This window comes from Schistocerca cancellata, chromosome 1 (genome assembly GCF_023864275.1).
Source record: "Schistocerca cancellata isolate TAMUIC-IGC-003103 chromosome 1, iqSchCanc2.1, whole genome shotgun sequence".
Lineage (NCBI taxonomy): Eukaryota > Metazoa > Arthropoda > Insecta > Orthoptera > Acrididae > Schistocerca > Schistocerca cancellata.
In genome coordinates this window covers 477,730,403-477,748,373 of record NC_064626.1, presented here as the reverse complement: position 1 = coordinate 477,748,373, position 17,971 = coordinate 477,730,403, and the positions used below count along the sequence as shown (strand labels likewise).

General features: G+C 44.4%; 1 protein-coding gene across 2 annotated transcripts in view; it reads left to right on the top strand.

Annotated features, from left to right (window-relative positions):
- LOC126177442 (CLIP domain-containing serine protease HP8-like) overlaps positions 1–17,971 on the top strand; it is a 79,011-nt gene that overhangs the window by 57,346 nt on the left and 3,694 nt on the right. For both annotated transcript variants that reach the window (XM_049924456.1, XM_049924457.1), the window contains exon 5: positions 6,758–6,856. In XM_049924456.1, the coding sequence (XP_049780413.1) occupies positions 6,758–6,856 (99 nt within the window). The remainder of the gene's footprint in view (positions 1–6,757; positions 6,857–17,971) is intronic.

Below are 17,971 nucleotides of genomic sequence, written 5' to 3'. Positions count from 1 at the left end.
TTGGCACGTTTGGAGCATTTCCGTCCCATTCGGATAATTTCTTCATGGTGCGCTGTTTCTTTGTCTTAGAATGTACTTCCGTCGCCATCGCCTGATTTAATTCAACTACATTCCATTATCCTTGTTTTTTCTTTTGTTGATATTCATCTTATAACATCTTTTCAAGACATCACCCATTCCGTGCAACTGCTCTTCCAAGTCTTTAGGCGCGTCTGAGATAATTACCATGTCATCGAGAAACCTCAAAGTTTTTAATTTCTTCTGACTGAGCTTTAATCTCTGTCAAAAAATTTCCTTAATTTCCGTAACTGCTTGCGCTTTGTACAGATTGAACAATATCGGAGATAGGCTACAATCCTGTTTCATTCGCTTCTCAACTGCTGCTTTCCCTTCATACTTTTCGAATCCTGTAACTGTGGATGATGATGTCCATTCACCAGCTCTGGCGCTGTTTCAATCAGGGCATTGCATGTGTGAGTTAAGTATGGCACTCATTCAATTGGAAATGTCGAACTTCAGTTCAGCACTTGCCACACCGAGCGAACACGCAGAGGCCAACACATTGGACTAGTATTCCGGAGGGCAGCTGTTCAAATCTCCATCCGGAGATCCAGATTTACATTTTCTGCGACTTCCAAATGCTTCAAATGGCTCTAAGTACTATGGGACTTAACATCTGAGGTCATCAGTCCCCTATACCTAGACCTCCTTAAACCTAACAAACATAAGGACACCACACACATCCATGCCCGAGGCACGATTCGAATCTGCAACCGTAGCAACAGCGCGGTTCCGGACTGAAGTGCCTAGAACCGCTCGGCCACAGCGGCCGCCCTGCGACTTCCCTAAATCATTCCAAGCTAATATCAGAATGAGTGCTTTGAAAAAAGTCACGGCCGATTTTCTTTCCCATCTTTCGTAATTCGATCTTGTGCTCTGTCTCCAACGACATCGCTGTCGACGCAACGTTAAACTCTTAATCTTCCTTCCTTCTTAGTACGTGTCACAGCATATGCGACACTGAAATACAATCTCTCACAATCCGATGGACTTAAAAAACCTGCCCTATTTCCTTTGTGTTTTAAATTGTCCACAGGAGATATATATTGGGTGTAACAAAAATGTACGGCACAAATTGCTGGACACATTCCTCATAAGTAGACGAAGAAGTTATGTTGTATGGACATTGACCTTTAAAAGCTTTGTTTCCATGTTACAATTCATTTTCTCCAACTCATTAATCATGTGAAACATGCAAGAACAGAATGTTAGAATCACGGGGAACATGCTCTCTTGGTGACGTCTGGTTACGTTGTGCACCACCAGTGTTTTGTTTCTCAGGTCCCTGTTGCCATACGACGTACACCTTAGCTTGTTTCAGCGATCAGTATAACAGTTGCAAGCACACGGGTTACTACGTAGAGTTAATGACATATTTGACTCTTGCAGTGGCAGTGTACACAAATGCAGAATTGGCAGATGCCCATTTACTGTATGGGTTAGCTGACGGCAATGCCCATCGCGCTCAACTATGGTACAGATCCGGTTACAATGGATAGGTAGCGACGGAGCAATTGACTGGCCTCCATGCTCTCCGGACCTAAACACACTGGACTTTTATTTTTGGGGGCATTTGAATGCACTTACGAGATGTAGAAGTATGAAACCGGAATTTGGTTGCAATAATTACACGTCTGTTGTTTGAAACTAATAAACAATATTTTATTCAAAGTAATCTCCGTTGCTATGTATACATTTCTCCCAACTCTCCGGCAGGCTATGAATGCCACGCCAAAAAAACAATTCTTCTTTTGAAGCGAACCAGTCAGCGAGCCGTTTTCTTACATTGCCATACGAATTGAAGCGTTATTCAGCGAGAGCGTGTCCCAGTGATGCAAGTAGATAGTAATCGGGAGGAGCCAAGTCTGGAGAATAAGCCGCATGCCCTAGTATTTCCCAAATGAACGCCTCGATCGTTTCCCTGACCCGTTTTTCTGTGTGTGATGCGTTACCACGAAGCAATATGACTTTGTGTTGCATTTTTCCATAATTCGGTCTTTTTCCACGTAATGCTCGTTTTAAATCATTTACTGTTGGTAGCGATCGGTGTTAACGGTTTCACCAGGTTGTAGCAGCTCATAGTAGATGACACCCTTCTGATCCCACCAAACACAGAGCACTGTCTTCTCTCCAATGCGATTTGGTCTAGCAGTGGATGTCGATGGTTCACCTGGATTCAGTCATGATCTACGATGCTTAGGATTCATTTTTCATCACATTCGATGGATAAACGACTTTCTTTCGCATCTGGCGAGCAATATTTCACAAGTGGTCTTTCGATTTGCTTGCTGTCTTTCACTCAGTTCATGCGGAACCTATTTTCCCACTTTCTTCACCTTTCCCATAGCTTTCAACCGAAGAAAAACGGCTTTTTGTAGCACATTCAATTGTTCCACCTGTTTCTGTTGAGTTTGCGTATCGTCTTCATCCAATAAGGCCTGCAATTCGTTGTCTTCGACCGTCAAAATCACCACTTTTGAATTTTTTGAACACTCGAAACACTGTTTTCTCAAGAGCATGTTAGCCGAAAGCTTCGACAAGCATTCGATGCGATTCTGTAGCAGTTATCTTCAAATGATAACAGAAAACCATTGACGCCCTGAAATCGTAGTTCGTAGGCACAAAACTCGACGTGTTTACGGGTTTGAAACAGATACAGATGTATGGAACTGGGGTTACTATGTGTTGACATTCGTCGTAAGCCGTTACAGGAAGCAAATGGCACTGCAGCCGCGGTATCACTAGAGAGCCTGTATACAGAGAGAGTGGCCATAGGTGAAGTTGCCCGTGATCGGTTGATTAGCTTTGGCAGAAAAATGGCGTCAAACGTCTCTCGCGCTTCCTATGTTCGCCGTGCTTTTGAGTTGAAGTTCAGAGGACGTTTGGAAACGATTAAAAGGTATTTGAATTATTGACAGAGTTATTATGCGTTGTGCATGCATGTTCGATTTAGTTGTATATCGTTTTTAGTACGTAATTAGCGTTTGCGATCTTAAATACGAGTTGAAATAATGAAGCGTTTTGTGATGAAGTCGGTAGGCCTACATGTTTGAAGTAAACACGTTAGTAATTGTATAGTATTGTTTTTGACATCTGTAATTCGTTCTGCACACGTTCGTTAACGATGCCAGGTTGTGATGCATTTGGTTGTTCCAATAGAGGCGAAGGTGGATTTCGCATGTTAGCATTTCAACGCAATGAAGAAAGACGAAAGCATTGGGCAGTCGCAGTCAACAGGGCTGACATAAATCAAACAGGAGCCTTGTGGAAACCAACCAAGAACTCTTATATATGCGAAGTAAGTCGTTTTTGCTTTTTACTACATCTAAAACAACTTGCAATATACATAGTTAAATTTGAAAACAAACCTGTAAATTGGTTGTGTGAAAATTATTATAACACATTATTCTTATAAACAAAGGCATTTAACGAATGATTTCGCCATATTGTCTTGTGCTTTTGATTCGTCCACTACTGGACATTCAAAAGTCCCGCCCGCAGTTTGGCAGAAAAATGGCCGCCGTATCGTCCGGTTGGCCACTCTCTCCCTATACAGGCTCTCTAGGTATCACGAGATCTACACTGACGGCTAGCACTATCTGTAGGGGAATTCCGGCGTCATACTTATGCATCTGGTATGTGTGGAACCCAGTACAAGTTGTTCAGAGTCTCGGTGCCCGTATTATGGAGGGCTGCGAAACCATACATAATACTCGAGGGATACATCAGTGCATCAGAGATTCAGTATGACGGCCGTTTAGTGCATGTGTCAGTGCCCACGGAGGTCATACTGAACAACTCTTGTGAGAAAGAGTTGTATGAGGTTTGCTGGTGCGTTCTGTTCGTATATACACTCCTGGAAATTGAAATAAGAACACCGTGAATTCATTGTCCCAGGAAGGGGAAACTTTATTGACACATTCCTGGGGTCAGATACATCACATGATCACACTGACAGAACCACAGGCACATAGACACAGGCAACAGAGCATGCACAATGTCGGCACTAGTACAGTGTATATCCACCTTTCGCAGCAATGCAGGCTGCTATTCTCCCATGGAGACGATCGTAGAGATGCTGGATGTAGTCCTGTGGAACGGCTTGCCATGCCATTTCCACCTGGCGCCTCAGTTGCACCAGCGTTCGTGCTGGACGTGCAGACCGCGTGAGACGACGCTTCATCCAGTCCCAAACATGCTCAATGGGGGACAGATCCGGAGATCTTGCTGGCCAGGGTAGTTGACTTACACCTTCTAGAGCACGTTGGGTGGCACGGGATACATGCGGACGTGCATTGTCCTGTTGGAACAGCAAGTTCCCTTGCCGGTCTAGGAATGGTAGAACGATGGGTTCGATGACGGTTTGGATGTACCGTGCACTATTCAGTGTCCCCTCGACGATCACCAGTGGTGTACGGCCAGTGTAGGAGATCGCTCCCCACACCATGATGCCGGGTGTTGGCCCTGTGTGCCTCGGTCGTATGCAGTCCTGATTGTGGCGCTCACCTGCACGGCGCCAAACACGCATACGACCATCATTGGCACCAAGGCAGAAGCGACTCTCATCGCTGAAGACGACACGTCTCCATTCGTCCCTCCATTCACGCCTGTCGCGACACCACTGGAGGCGGGCTGCACGATGTTGGGGCGTGAGCAGAAGACGGCCTAACGGTGTGCGGGACCGTAGCCCAGCTTCATGGAGACGGTTGCGAATGGTCCTCGCCGATACCCCAGGAGCAACAGTGTCCCTAATTTGCTGGGAAGTGGCGGTGCGGTCCCCTACGGCACTGCGTAGGATCCTACGGTCTTGGCGTGCATCCGTGCGTCGCTGCGGTCCGGTCCCAGGTCGACGGGCACGTGCACCTTCCGCCGACCACTGGCGACAACATCGATGTACTGTGGAGACCTCACGCCCCACGTGTTGAGCAACTCGGCGGTACGTCCACCCGGCCTCCCGCATGCCCACTATACGCCCTCGCTCAAAGTCCGTCAACTGCACATACGGTTCACGTCCACGCTGTCGCGGCATGCTACCAGTGTTAAAGACTGCGATGGGGCTCCGTATGCCACGGCAAACTGGCTGACACTGACGGCGGCGGTGCATAAATGCTGCGCAGCTAGCGCCATTCGACGGCCAACACCGCGGTTCCTGGTGTGTCCGCTGTGCCGTGCGTGTGATCATTGCTTGTACAGCCCTCTCGCAGTGTCCGGAGCAAGTATGGTGGGTCTGACACACCGGTGTCAATGTGTTCTTTTTTCCATTTCCAGGAGTGTATTTCCCGTGATTAATGAGTTATAGAAAATGACTTGTAACATGGAAACAGAGCCTTTCCAGACCTTGTTCATACAACATAATTTCTTCGCCTACGTGTGTCCTACTATTTGTGATGTACATTTTCGTTAGAATCTATATAAATTTTGAGAAGAAATATCTTTCCTCCAATAAGCTTGTTCTTACTGTTCATTAGGTAGGAACTCCTCACATTCACTGGAAGTTTTTCATCATTGACTGCTCAATTATGGTATAACTGTGCCTCTGAACAATTTTCACCGTCAAAGAGATGCTAGGTTGTGTACAGAGCATAAGTTCCCTTTACTCTAATAATTCTGTTCTGTCTAAAATTCTCATCTATCTTAAACGGAAATCGATTGACCTTGAAACGTCCCCTTAGAAAAATTTATGAATTACTGTGCTGATAAACCTCTTACATTATTTGCTTTTCAAACAGCTGAGCAAAACTGAACGTACTCAAACATTAACTAAAGTGACACACAATATTTTTAGCGCAACGCAATCTGACTTTCAATTATCCCTACAAAATAATGGCCCTGATTAACATTAACCTATACCTTTCACAAATCACTTACCTCACAAAGATCTTCGTTACTCAAGCTACTGCAATACAGCGAGCGCCACTACTGCCAGCTTATTAGTCATAATATATACATAGCAGTTCATGACATCCATTCTTACAAAAGTACTGTTTCTGTCCAAAACTCCGCCATCTCACTCCCCACATCCACCACTGCTGGCGGCTCACCTCCAACTGCGCAACGCTAGGCGCTGTTCACATCCAGCTGCCCAACACTACAATGGCGGACAACAATGCAAACTAACCACAGACTGCACACAGCACAGCCAGTGATTTTCATACAGAGCGCTACGAGGCGTTACCAATATAAAAACCTAAACAGCTTACTTACAACCTGTTCAGCCGCGCATGCGCGGGAAAGGAGCGTACAACCATACCACGACTGGCCAGTGCGACATTTATCGTACGACGCATTGCAGCATTTACGAACTTCACGCACATGTGGTCACGGCCTCTAACATGTATTTTCAGTCTAGAGAAGTAACGTACTTCGGAGCTAAGTTTCATTGCAGGCAAATAATAATCGACATTGATAAAAATTTCTGAATTATGGGATTGTGGCGAAAAGCTTTAGTGAACCTGTATAAACTCCCTAAGTAGATAACTGTTCTTTCTGTAGGAATCATAATATTAGATGTTGGGCACTTGCTGCTTCTCCCTTTTCCGCTCTCTATCGAACCCACAGTGGTAAATAAGACAATGTTACTTTTATGCTCACTGTTTACGAAGTAATGCGCTCTTGCTTTCTTCCTACCTAGAGCTAACAACTATTTCTCTCTTCTCAGTTGCATTGTTACACTAAGACAAGCACTTTGGTATTCCAGATAACATCCGGCCGATCTGCCTTCCGTCTCCACAGGATGTCAACGAGACCTACAAAAACTGGCAGCCGACTATCGCAGGCTGGGGTCGCACTGAAACGAGTAAGCAGCCCATGTATTAGAACAAAAAGTGGTTCTCGCGAAATTGTGACATTTCCCAATATCGCAAACTTCTGACCATAAATTAAGACTTAACACGATGTACACCGTACTATAGAAGTTTTGGTCTGTGTAATGAAATAGTAGTCAGCCTTTTACCTACCGCCGGCCGCGGTGGTCTAGCGGTTCCGGCGCTGCAGTCCGGAACCGCGGGACTGCTACGGTCGCAGGTTCGAATCCTGCCTCGGGCATGGGTGTGTGTGAAGTCCTTAGGTTAGTTAGGTTTAAGTAGTTCTAAGTTCTAGGGGACTTATGACCTAAGATGTTGAGTCCCATAGTGCTCAGAGCCATTTGAACCATTTTTTTACCTATCTTAGACGGTTAATCCATTACTCAAGTGTCAATCAGGTCAATGAAGAAGTGGCCCAAAATATCCACTGGTAAAATGAAGGAAATGGAGTATTGAGAAGAGAGCCAATAAGACGCAAAATAGTCGTTAAGGCCAAAAATATGGATGGCCCTCCCCCACTTTTTCAGGATGTGGAATTGGTAAGGTTAAAAGATGGACTCCTATAAAAAGTTCCAAGCAGTATATTGAACCATACCAACAATTTAAAGAATAAAACAGCACCACGGAAGGTCCTACATTGCCCTGTGGTTGTGAGAGTTGGGCACCAACACAGAAAGCTACGTCTTGAGCGCAGAACTGTGAAATGAAATTCGTAAGCGGAACTATGGAAGACAAGTTTAATAATGCTAATAAGAAAGAAATGAACGTAGAATTAGTCAACACCGGAATGCAAAACTACAGACGCCAATGGGCTTTCCATATCCATAAAATGGAGGACACCAGGCTACCAAAGGCAGCTCTGTGCTGTGCACTCAAATGATGAAGTGTGGAGAAACCAAGGAAAAAGATGGAAGTAAACGCTATGAAGATGTAACATGCAGTATCCCTAAACGTAAGGAAACTGTTACTGAAGTTTGTCAGGGTTCACTTGGGACACTATATATTTATAAATGTTTGTGTATGTGTGTGTGTTTTTAATGTTTTAATATGTATATTTTTTATTAGGCACTCTGTATTATTTCTTACGTTATCAATAACATCAAAAATCACGAAAAGAATGGCAGTGGTTAAATCGCAATACATCAATTACATCCCAAGAAACCGCAAGGCAACGTCGATACTTGAAATAAACAAAACGCGCCGCTACTGCAAATCTGATATGCAAGCTTGAACCCCACATTTCTCGTAATCGCGATGTACTTGACATACTACGATGCAACAAACGGTGTACTTATTGATACACTGTTAAGTGGACTGGAAACAATACAGATATCTGGTCATACACAAAGAAAAGTAAGGGAAGGGTTTGCTCATTCGTGTTTTATTGAACTTTACTACAGTATGGTACTAGAATGGGCAAGACGGCAACGAAAATCCAAATATCTCCGGCCACGATGAACATAATTAACGGCTGACCAAGTATCTAACAAAGAGGTAAATAATAGTTGTACATTTCTGTGTTGTAGGTAGTTGTATGACTGGATACCTGCATTGTTTCCAGTCAATTTAATAACAATGTAAATGACAATAAGTACAGCGTTTGTTGCATCATAGTACGTCAATCACATCGCAATTACGAGCAGTGTGGGGGATTACACTTGCATCTCAGGATGTTCAGTAGCTGCGTGTTCTGTTTATAAGCATCACTTTCGCCTTGCAATTTTTCGGGATGTGAATGACGTTTTGCGGTACAACTAAAGCCATTCTTTCTGTGATTTTTCGTGTCACTGATTGCGTAAGAAATAATTCGGGCTGCCCATTACAAAAAAAACCATACGTTTGTGTTGAAAATAATATTTGCTTGCGATTTAGAATGTCTCATAGTATTTACTTTCATGAGCCCCTGCCTTACATTCATACTTCCTAAAGTCGTTTACCAATATCTGTTGTTGTTGCAGAGATATTTGCACTGAAACGTTTAAGTGGACTACGCTACACATACACACCGATGAACCAAAACATTATGACCAACAGTTTAATAGCGTGTTGTTTCTCTTTTCTAACACAGTAGAACAGATAGTCTGCGTGACGTGGATTCTATAAGTCTTTGACAAAATTCCAGAAGTATGTGGCACCAGAGGTCTACTCACAGGTCAAACAATTCCCGCAAATTTCGGGATGGTTATTTACAGCCTAACACCTGGCACCCAATATGTTTTCCAGTGGGTACAGATCAAACACATTTTCTGGCCAAGACTTCAGTGTGAGTTCACTATAATGACCCTCAAACCATTGTCGTAAGATTCTGACCATGCAACACGGGCAGTTATCCTGCTGCAAGATGTTACAGCCTTAGGGGGAGAGTTCAAGCACGAAGCGATGCAGGTGATCCGCAGTAATTTTCGTGTAGTCCACTGCTGTCATGATTCCTTCGATGACCACCACAGATCCCACCGAAGCCCTACTCAATTTTTTCCCTTAGCATAATTCTACCCTCACCGGCCTAGCATCTGTTGCCTGATGCATGTTTCGTGCAGCCATTCGCCTAGATGACGGCGTGTAAGGACCCAACCATCGATATCGAGTAACAAGAAATGTGATTCATTCGACAGGCGACACATTTCTATTGATCCACAGTGAAAACTCAGTGATGCTGTGCTCACTGTAATCACAACTGATGATGTCGTTGGGTCAACACAGGAACACATAGGGGTCGCTGAAGTGAAGCTCCGTGTTTAACAATGGCATTGAAACAATCTGCTCCGAAAGACTTGTGCCTACGCCAGTATTGTACGTTGTCTTCAGATCTACCACAGATCACTGCCTACCCTGGATTACCCGATGAGGAATCCTCCAACTTCTACGTTACGTAATGAGGCGTGGTCGTCCAGTACGATACGGCCTCCTTGTTATTTCACCATCCTTCAACCACTTTCCGTAGGTACTCACGACAGTAGTACGCCAACAGGGGGCCAGCTTCGCCTTTTCAGAGATTCTTGTTTCCAGTCGCCCTTTGTCAAAACCTCTTATATCGGTGAATTTCTGCATTTGCGGCCCGTATCTTCGTTATAATGTCTGTCTATTCGCGATCTCTTGCGCTTATATTCTTTCCTTATTGCCTCACTGCCCTCAACTCCACCAGGAGTGAGCAGTAGTCATAATATTTTGGCTCATCAGTGTATACAAATATACGACAGCTTCAACACCGAGCAGAATACATTTCCCTAAAACGAACTTTATTTCACATATTACGTATATCATTAGCATTGTTGAACTGTCCATAATCTCTCAGTTTGATAACTCAGTATGCTGTGAACAGCACGTACGTGCTACATTTGTATTCCGCAAGCCACGGCACGGTGTGTGGCAGAGAATACATAATGTATTGAACCTGTATAATTTCTGTCTTTCCTATTCAATCCACGGATGGAATGTGGGAACGAAGACTTTCGGTAGACCTGAGTCCGAAGGTTGGTTTGAACATCTCAGTGCCTTTCTACGAGGGGGTCTCAGAAAGTAAGTTCCACATGTCGTCCCACGCCAAGATCAATGCGCAACAGGAGTGGTGCGTTGTCAGGAGTACTTGTTCTGGGGTTCCTGCAGACACAGTTCTGCTTTGGTAGGTATAACAGACGCCTGTGCGAATGATACTGAGCGATAACTGTAAACGTACTCCAAATTTCATTTATGCGGAAGAGTACGATTCTTGTGGGCGTAACGTCTCCATGAAATTCTCGTGATACACGGACCAAATGTAATTTCGTATCCAGCCGTAATGAAATAGTGCCAACAGTTTGTCCCAGGACGCACAGACGTCAGTGACGTTGACCAGGAAGGAATGAAGGCCATCTACGCCAACCACAGACGACAACATTCAGGTAATCGAGGAAGTGTTTTGCAGCAGTCGTAATTTTCCGACGATCATGACGTTCACACAGCGATTCCCGAACGGCTGCGTTACGAAGAAGCGGACTTCTATCGCCGAGAAATTGAACGATGTGCAATACGCTGCGACCGTTGTCTACAGAAACTTTGCGGTTACATATCTGTATCACTTTAAAGTGTAGTTACCAGGCTTGGCTCTGAGCACTATGCGACTTAACTTCTGAGGTCATTAGTCGCCTAGAACTTAGAACTAATTAAACCTAACTAACCTAAGGACATCACACACATCCATGCCCGAGGCAGGATTCGAACCTGCGACCGTAGCGGTCGCTCGGCTCCAGACTGAAGCGCCTAGAAACCGCACGGCCACTCCGGCCGGCAGAGTTACCAGGCCTGCCATAATAACATGTAATTTACTTTTTGAAGTCCCCTCGTAAGTATGATCCTGTTTGAGGATTGCCTTGTATATTGTGTATTAAACTGTTAAACCGGGGACCTAGAAACGACGCAGAGGCTTCATCCCGTCTTAGCCCTCAGTTGTTCACAACCCCATAACAGGCCACATAGCAGTCCACCAGTCCACCCACCTCACCGCCGCCCCATGCCGAACCTAGGGTTATTGTGCCGTTCGGCCACAGTGGTCACCCCCCGCCCCCCGGGAACGTGTCATACCAGACGAGTGTAGCCCAAAATGTTTATGGTGTACTCGCACATTGAGACAGTGTTTGCGCATAGTGTAACTTTAGGCTGAATGAGGCGAACCAGCCCGCATTCGCCGAGGTAGATGGAAAACCGCTTTCAAAACCATCCACATGCTCGCCGGCACACCGGACCTCGACACTAATCCGCCGGGCGGATTCGTGCCGGGGACCGGCATGCCTTCCCGCTCGGGAAGCAGCGTGTTAGACCGCGGGACAAGCCGGGCGGGCGAGGATTGCCTTACTGGGGCCTTTGAACTGACATACCCAGCTAGTTATGTGGGGAACTGCTGTTTAACATCAACTGCAAACCACGATGAAACTTGTCATTTTAGACATTATAAACCATTACCAGAGGTGAATAAAGAGGAATAAGTGACAGAAAAATCCTAGGACCAACAGGGGGTCGCACTCCAGGCGTTTGAGTTGTAGTTTGTCATTAAACGTGGGATGCCTTATTGCAAGTGACGATTACTGCTCCAGCTCGCCTCCATGCTGTTCAGAAAGTTCACCTCGTCGTCGGAGCTGAATCGCTTTCTGGCCAAATGTTCTTTTAACCTGGGGAACAGGTGATAGTCACTGGGCGCCAAGTCAGAACTATAGGGTGGGTGATTATGTTCCACTGAAACTGTTGCAGCAGAGCAACGGTTTGCCGAGCGATATGTGGGCGAGCGTTGTCATGGAGAATGTGTACGCCCTTGCTCAACATTCCTCTTCTCCGGTTCTGAATTGCCCGTTTGAGTTTTTTCAGTGTCTCACAGTACCTGTCAGCGTTAATTATGGTCCCAGTGAAAGAAGAGGTTCATAACTTTCTGAACATCATGGCAGCGAGCTGGTATGACATGAGCATACAAAAACTACCACAGCGTCTACAAAAATGCATCGACAGAAATGGTGATTATGTCGAAAAATAGTTAAATGTTCAAGCTGTAGGCCGGCTGGGGTGGCCGAGCGGTTCTAGGCGCTACAGTCTGGAACCACGCGACCGCTACGGTCGCAGGTTCGAATCCTGCCTCGGGCATGGATGTGTGTGATGTTCTTAGGTTAGTTAGATTTAACTAGTTCTAAGTTCTAGGGGACTGATGACCTTAGAAGTTAAGTCCCATAGTGCTCAGAGCCATTTGAACCATTTTTTTCAAGCTGTAAACTGATGTAAACCATTGTAGAAATAAACAGGTCTATGTACTTATAAAAAAGTAGGAGACCTTACTTTTGGGATTACCCTCGTAGGTTAGGATAATCAGCTGCGACAGACCGGGGAAACGAAACGATCAGAGTAGTAGATGGGTTTTGCTGTTTGGGCGGAGAAGCAACTGACGACGGCGGAAGTACTGAGAATACAGAACTCCGTCTGGTAATGCTTTGTACAAAAGATATATATGTTAACATAATATAAATTTACATGTTAAGAGGTTTTTTCCGAAAGTATTTTTGTGAAGTTTGGTGTTAAATGGAAGAAAACATGGACGACAAACAGGACAGGCACGCAGAGAACAGAAGCTTTTGAAGTGTGGTGCTTCAGAAAAAGCCTAAGGGTTAGATGAGTAGGCGAGTAACTGTTAACGAGTTATAGAATCTAACTGGCGAGAAAAGCGCTTTATGGTACAAATACGTTGATAGGAACTTCCTGACGCGACAAGAAACCGTCAGTCAGAGTAAAATTGTACAAGGAGACAAAAGCTTGACTGCAGGAAGCGGGTTTAACTGGATAGGGTGCAGTGGCTGCGCTTATGTGGAAAAAACCTTACGTGTTAAACTGTTGCCTCTAATCACTCTTCGGAATGGTGACAACAACGAAAATAATGTCAGCGCACCGGACATAATATTAGTCTCCCCCTTAAAGAAGCACACTGATCTCTTTGGAGCATTACAAATGGCGTGGAACTGGTAGCGGGAATTCACGCAACCGTTCGGCGCAGGCGTAAGGCACGGCGGTGTTGTGAATGTGCCAATAGCTTGCTTGGACGCAGTACAGTTACATGGGTCTCCGTGGAGACCTGAGAAAAGGCTCAAAGTGCTGCCATGCTTGGACGTGCCCACAATTTCACCGTGAGTGAAGCTGCCGGATTTGTTGGTGTACCAACGTGGACTATCACACGTGTCCAGAAGGAATGTTACCACTTGCAGCCCTGTAATAGGAACAGGCTGTAAAAAATACTGATCGTGCAAAAATCCTAATCGGCGGGGAATGGAGACGAGTGTAAAAACTGTCGGTTTCTAACTCGACAGGAATTGCTTCTGTCAGTGGATGCGAATCCATCTCATCCAGTTACTGAGAGAAGATTGGGAAGGCACCGGCGTGCAGAGGACGTTCGGAGTCGGATACCTCGCAAAAGGACATTGCTCTCAGTGGCACATAACGCTGAATGTCCCCAAGGGGCAAAACAATGCAGAACCGGTCAGTAGCTGATCGGAGGGGTATATTGTTGTCCGAAGAGTCGCGATTCTGCCTCTTTTCAAGGCATCGAATTTACCGGCGGCTCAATCAGCAGTGTGTAGGATGGAAATGGTTGTCTGATGCTTTGAGCTGTTTTTCGTACCACGACATAGGCTCACTGATTTAGGTTCTGATGAAAATGAACCAGAATGTTTATTTCAGAAATCTCGGTAATCAAGTTTTGTCCTTCCTGCTTCATCTTCATGATGGATAAGCTACGGGCACTCCCTTCTTGCAGGACAACTGCCGTGTTCACTGGGAGGTAAATGTAAGATCCTGGTTTGACCAACAGTCAGCCACCGTATCACACCTCGACCGGCCCGCTAAACCATCTGATCCTGGCTACACACGAAAAAAGTGTGGGCTATTCGGAGCAGCGAGTGAAGCATAGCAGTCAGCAGCCACGCATCTCTGCATGGCGTCAACTGGAAATGGCATTCCTGAAGAGTCTTGAACAAGTGATGCTCTGCAGCTTGCAAATATTGTAAATATGTTTTGCATATATGACATATCTCTAGTAACTGACAGAACTTGTACACTCTCTTCCTTATCGACATGACGCCATTATCAAGGCGGTGGTACATGGTACTTGCGTGATATCTTCTAGAGCGAGATTAGTATTTCCTCTGGTATGTTTATGAGAAATCTCGTCCCCTACAGTTGGCTCATTTGACCTCATATAATGTTTAACTGCTGTTGCCGAAGTAAAATTTACTTCTTTCATGTGGTGAGGGATACTTACCGTGGTGCAACAGCATGGAGCGGGGGAACGGTAGGTCCTGAGCTCCAATAAAGTAAGATTTTAATGCAATAATTTGTTTGTATCCACAGGCCTCAACAAAAGTAATTTGGCACAATCTTGTAATAGACATATTCCATTTGATTAAATACAGTTTAAACAAAGCGCTCTTCATAAGCCATTAATTGATGATAATAAAAAATATGGTAAAGATCTTGATCATTAAGGTTACAGCGTAAATTAAACAATTACAATATCAAAGCACTTTAAAAGGAATAAAGTAACACACTTCAGTCACAGCTTTAAATACTTGCTTACTGACAAGACTGATACACGGAGGGGTTTCAAAAGAAATAATTCATAATCAACACATCTGTAGCAATGGCACCCAACCATCACACCGAAATAAACTCGGCCCCCTAGAGGTGGTGTGTGTGCCGTACAGTTACGAATACCACTAGCGCCAGTCGACCACCTAACTCAGTATAAAGAAAGGAAAATTACATACATGCCATACACGTGATTACGTAAGAAATATAAGCACCCAATGGACATTAAACATGAAAACGTGCCAAAAATAATCACTAGTTAAACTGAGCTTGACAGTACACCCGAAGGCATAAAAATCATAAGTTCATGTAACATCAGTGCCTAGTTAACTCTTACTTTACATTAATAGGCTTCTGGAAAGTAGCCAGAATCTAAACTACTTTCGCGACAAGAAAAGCCACTTAAAACAATGTTCGGCAGAAATACTTCTAATATGGCCAAAGCACGGCCACGGACAGAACAGTCACACCGGATCTCCCACAGAGCAAGACACACTGGTTCAGATTAAGGAATGAAGACAACACAATCTTGGTGCGCAGATGAGATGCCCGTAAATCCCCAGTGAATATGTCTCAGCAACCAGCAGCCAAGTTTGAACCTAGCAACGCAGAAATCTTCGACGCAACCTACGCAACACGATGTCGGACGACGCTGGTGGGTAACACGGTTCCTCACGGTGTATCACGCTCCGATCAACAGTGGGTACGATCCGTCCGCCGCAGTGCGTGGCGCGTCTGCTCTCTACCACACCAGGCGGCAAGTGCAGACCCCGGCGAGCAACAACACTACGTCTGACCACCGCCGTGAGGCATCGATAGGAGACGGCGCACGGCTCCGTCTCAATAAATCTTTAAATATTATGCCCGACATGTGAAAAATTCCACGTGATTGCACGGCTACGAGTTAGCTGGTGGAAAAAAAGGAACGTCCTAAATTATGATACTTAATGGTGTGACACTGTATTCAAATTGCTGCTCTTCTCAGTAATCCGGTATAGATTGCGACCGACTAATCTATTCCAAAACGATTGCTTCAGATGAAAATTAATTTGTAAGCTATTCCTTCAGTTCTCTGTAATAAAAGATGGTTCCAACACTTTTGGCCAGTATAAAAAATTGCTTGAAACTGTCCGTACCTTTCACATCGATCTTCTTACTTGTATTTACTTTTATCAGCTTTCTTCGTGTAACTCAAGTTTCAGTATTTGATTTCTCTTTTAAAAATTATGCCCAGCTTTAGTAACATGTGTCAAAAGTGCCTCATATTCACAGTGACATAACAGGTTTTGTGGGGCATGGCTTCCGTCATCTGATCCTGTAAAGTTTGATTTGAGAGTCCTACTCATTTTAATTTCTACACTGTTTTAGAGAAGATTTTTTTGAAACAATTAAAGTATTTCAGTCGGAGCAAGACGTCACAATGACTCACTTCTGATAACTAGTTAAACTGAAGATTAAGTTTTAATGAATATTAATGAATTGAAACATCGATAAAGGTACGTCGACAATACTCGTTATACATGGTCCAAACAAAATCCAATTTCAGTTCATAATCACGATAGGATTTTGTTTGATTTTTATTTTGCATTCTTCTAGTGATTTTTGATTTTGTGTTTTTTCAATCTTCCACACCCTCTCTCCCGTTCGTTCTACCTGGTGCAATTACTATTTCATAAACACAGTTTACATGTGACCAAGCCCGGTAGTTTGTGAGAGGTTTCGAATCTCATTTTGAATCACTGAATTATCTATATACGTAGTAATTAGTCATCAGCTACAGTTACAGCTACATGAAACTTCGCTTGATTCATAAGACAAGTCGTAATCCTGACGTAAAAGTTGTTTGACTCCAAGTGAACGTCACCGCAACGTACCAGAGTAAAAGCTGCAGTCTAGACTGAAGGTGGACGGTAGTGGCAGGTGTTTGGACAGTTTTGGAGCGTCGAGTTGCTGAGCCCAGCGATTCCGATGTCTCTATCTTATTAAATAATATGTTGGCAACACTAAGACAGGTGCTAGATGTCTATGCATTTGCACCGAACAACTTGAAAGAAACATTATTCGATGTTTTTATTTATTATTTAATAGCTAAGATCACCTCAAACATAAAATGGATCCTGGGCAGCCAACGACTGTAAAATAAGTACACAGTGTGTCCCTGTCAGTTAATGCTGTGGCCATGAAAAATATGAGTCATAAATTAGGTTCACGAAACCAATGTATTTATTCAAAATAGTGTTTCCCTGAATCAAATCGCAGCTGAAATCGTTTTAAAAGTATTTTGAAACAGTCACAGGGATCCTGTACTGGAAATGCATTTAGTATTGCGGTACAATTTTCTTGGCTGTTCTTAATTGCGTCGTAACGGTGTCCTTTCACTACAACTTCAATTAGGGAAACAGTCTTCGCCACATGCGACGAATACGGTGGGTGATCCCGCACTGTGATCTGTTCGCTGGCCAAAAACTCGTTCACCATCTTCACTCTGTTGGTTCGGGTGCTGTCGTGAAGGGCGACCATAAACATGCCTCTCGGTATTTGGGGTAAATTCGATGAATTCTCGCCCTCAAACACAAAACTTAACACAAAACTTAATGTTGCCTCTCTGCACGACCACCATCTTCAAACGAGTGTTAGACACGTACTATTACATTCGTGACCAAGATGCCTACTTCAGCAATGCTAGCGCTTTGACCTTCCACATGGCTGTTGTTGAAACTTCAATGACCATAACGACAGAACTTGCGACGAGATAACTTTGCAGTCTGGAATTTCACAAAATCAGTGAAAACGGAAGTGGACAGACTGTGCATATCCGCAGGAACCGTGGATTAAGGACTCTGCTGACATGCAATAGCTTTTTCTTGATTAAACAACGAAACACAGGTAGAGCTGAATGTACATCTTCCTCGTGTGTCACGTTATCAGAACAACAAAGAACTAAAAGAAACCTTGACAATGGCATAAAGTCCGCCCCGATAGGTGAGTGGTCAGCGCGGAGGTCTGTCACGCCAAGGGGC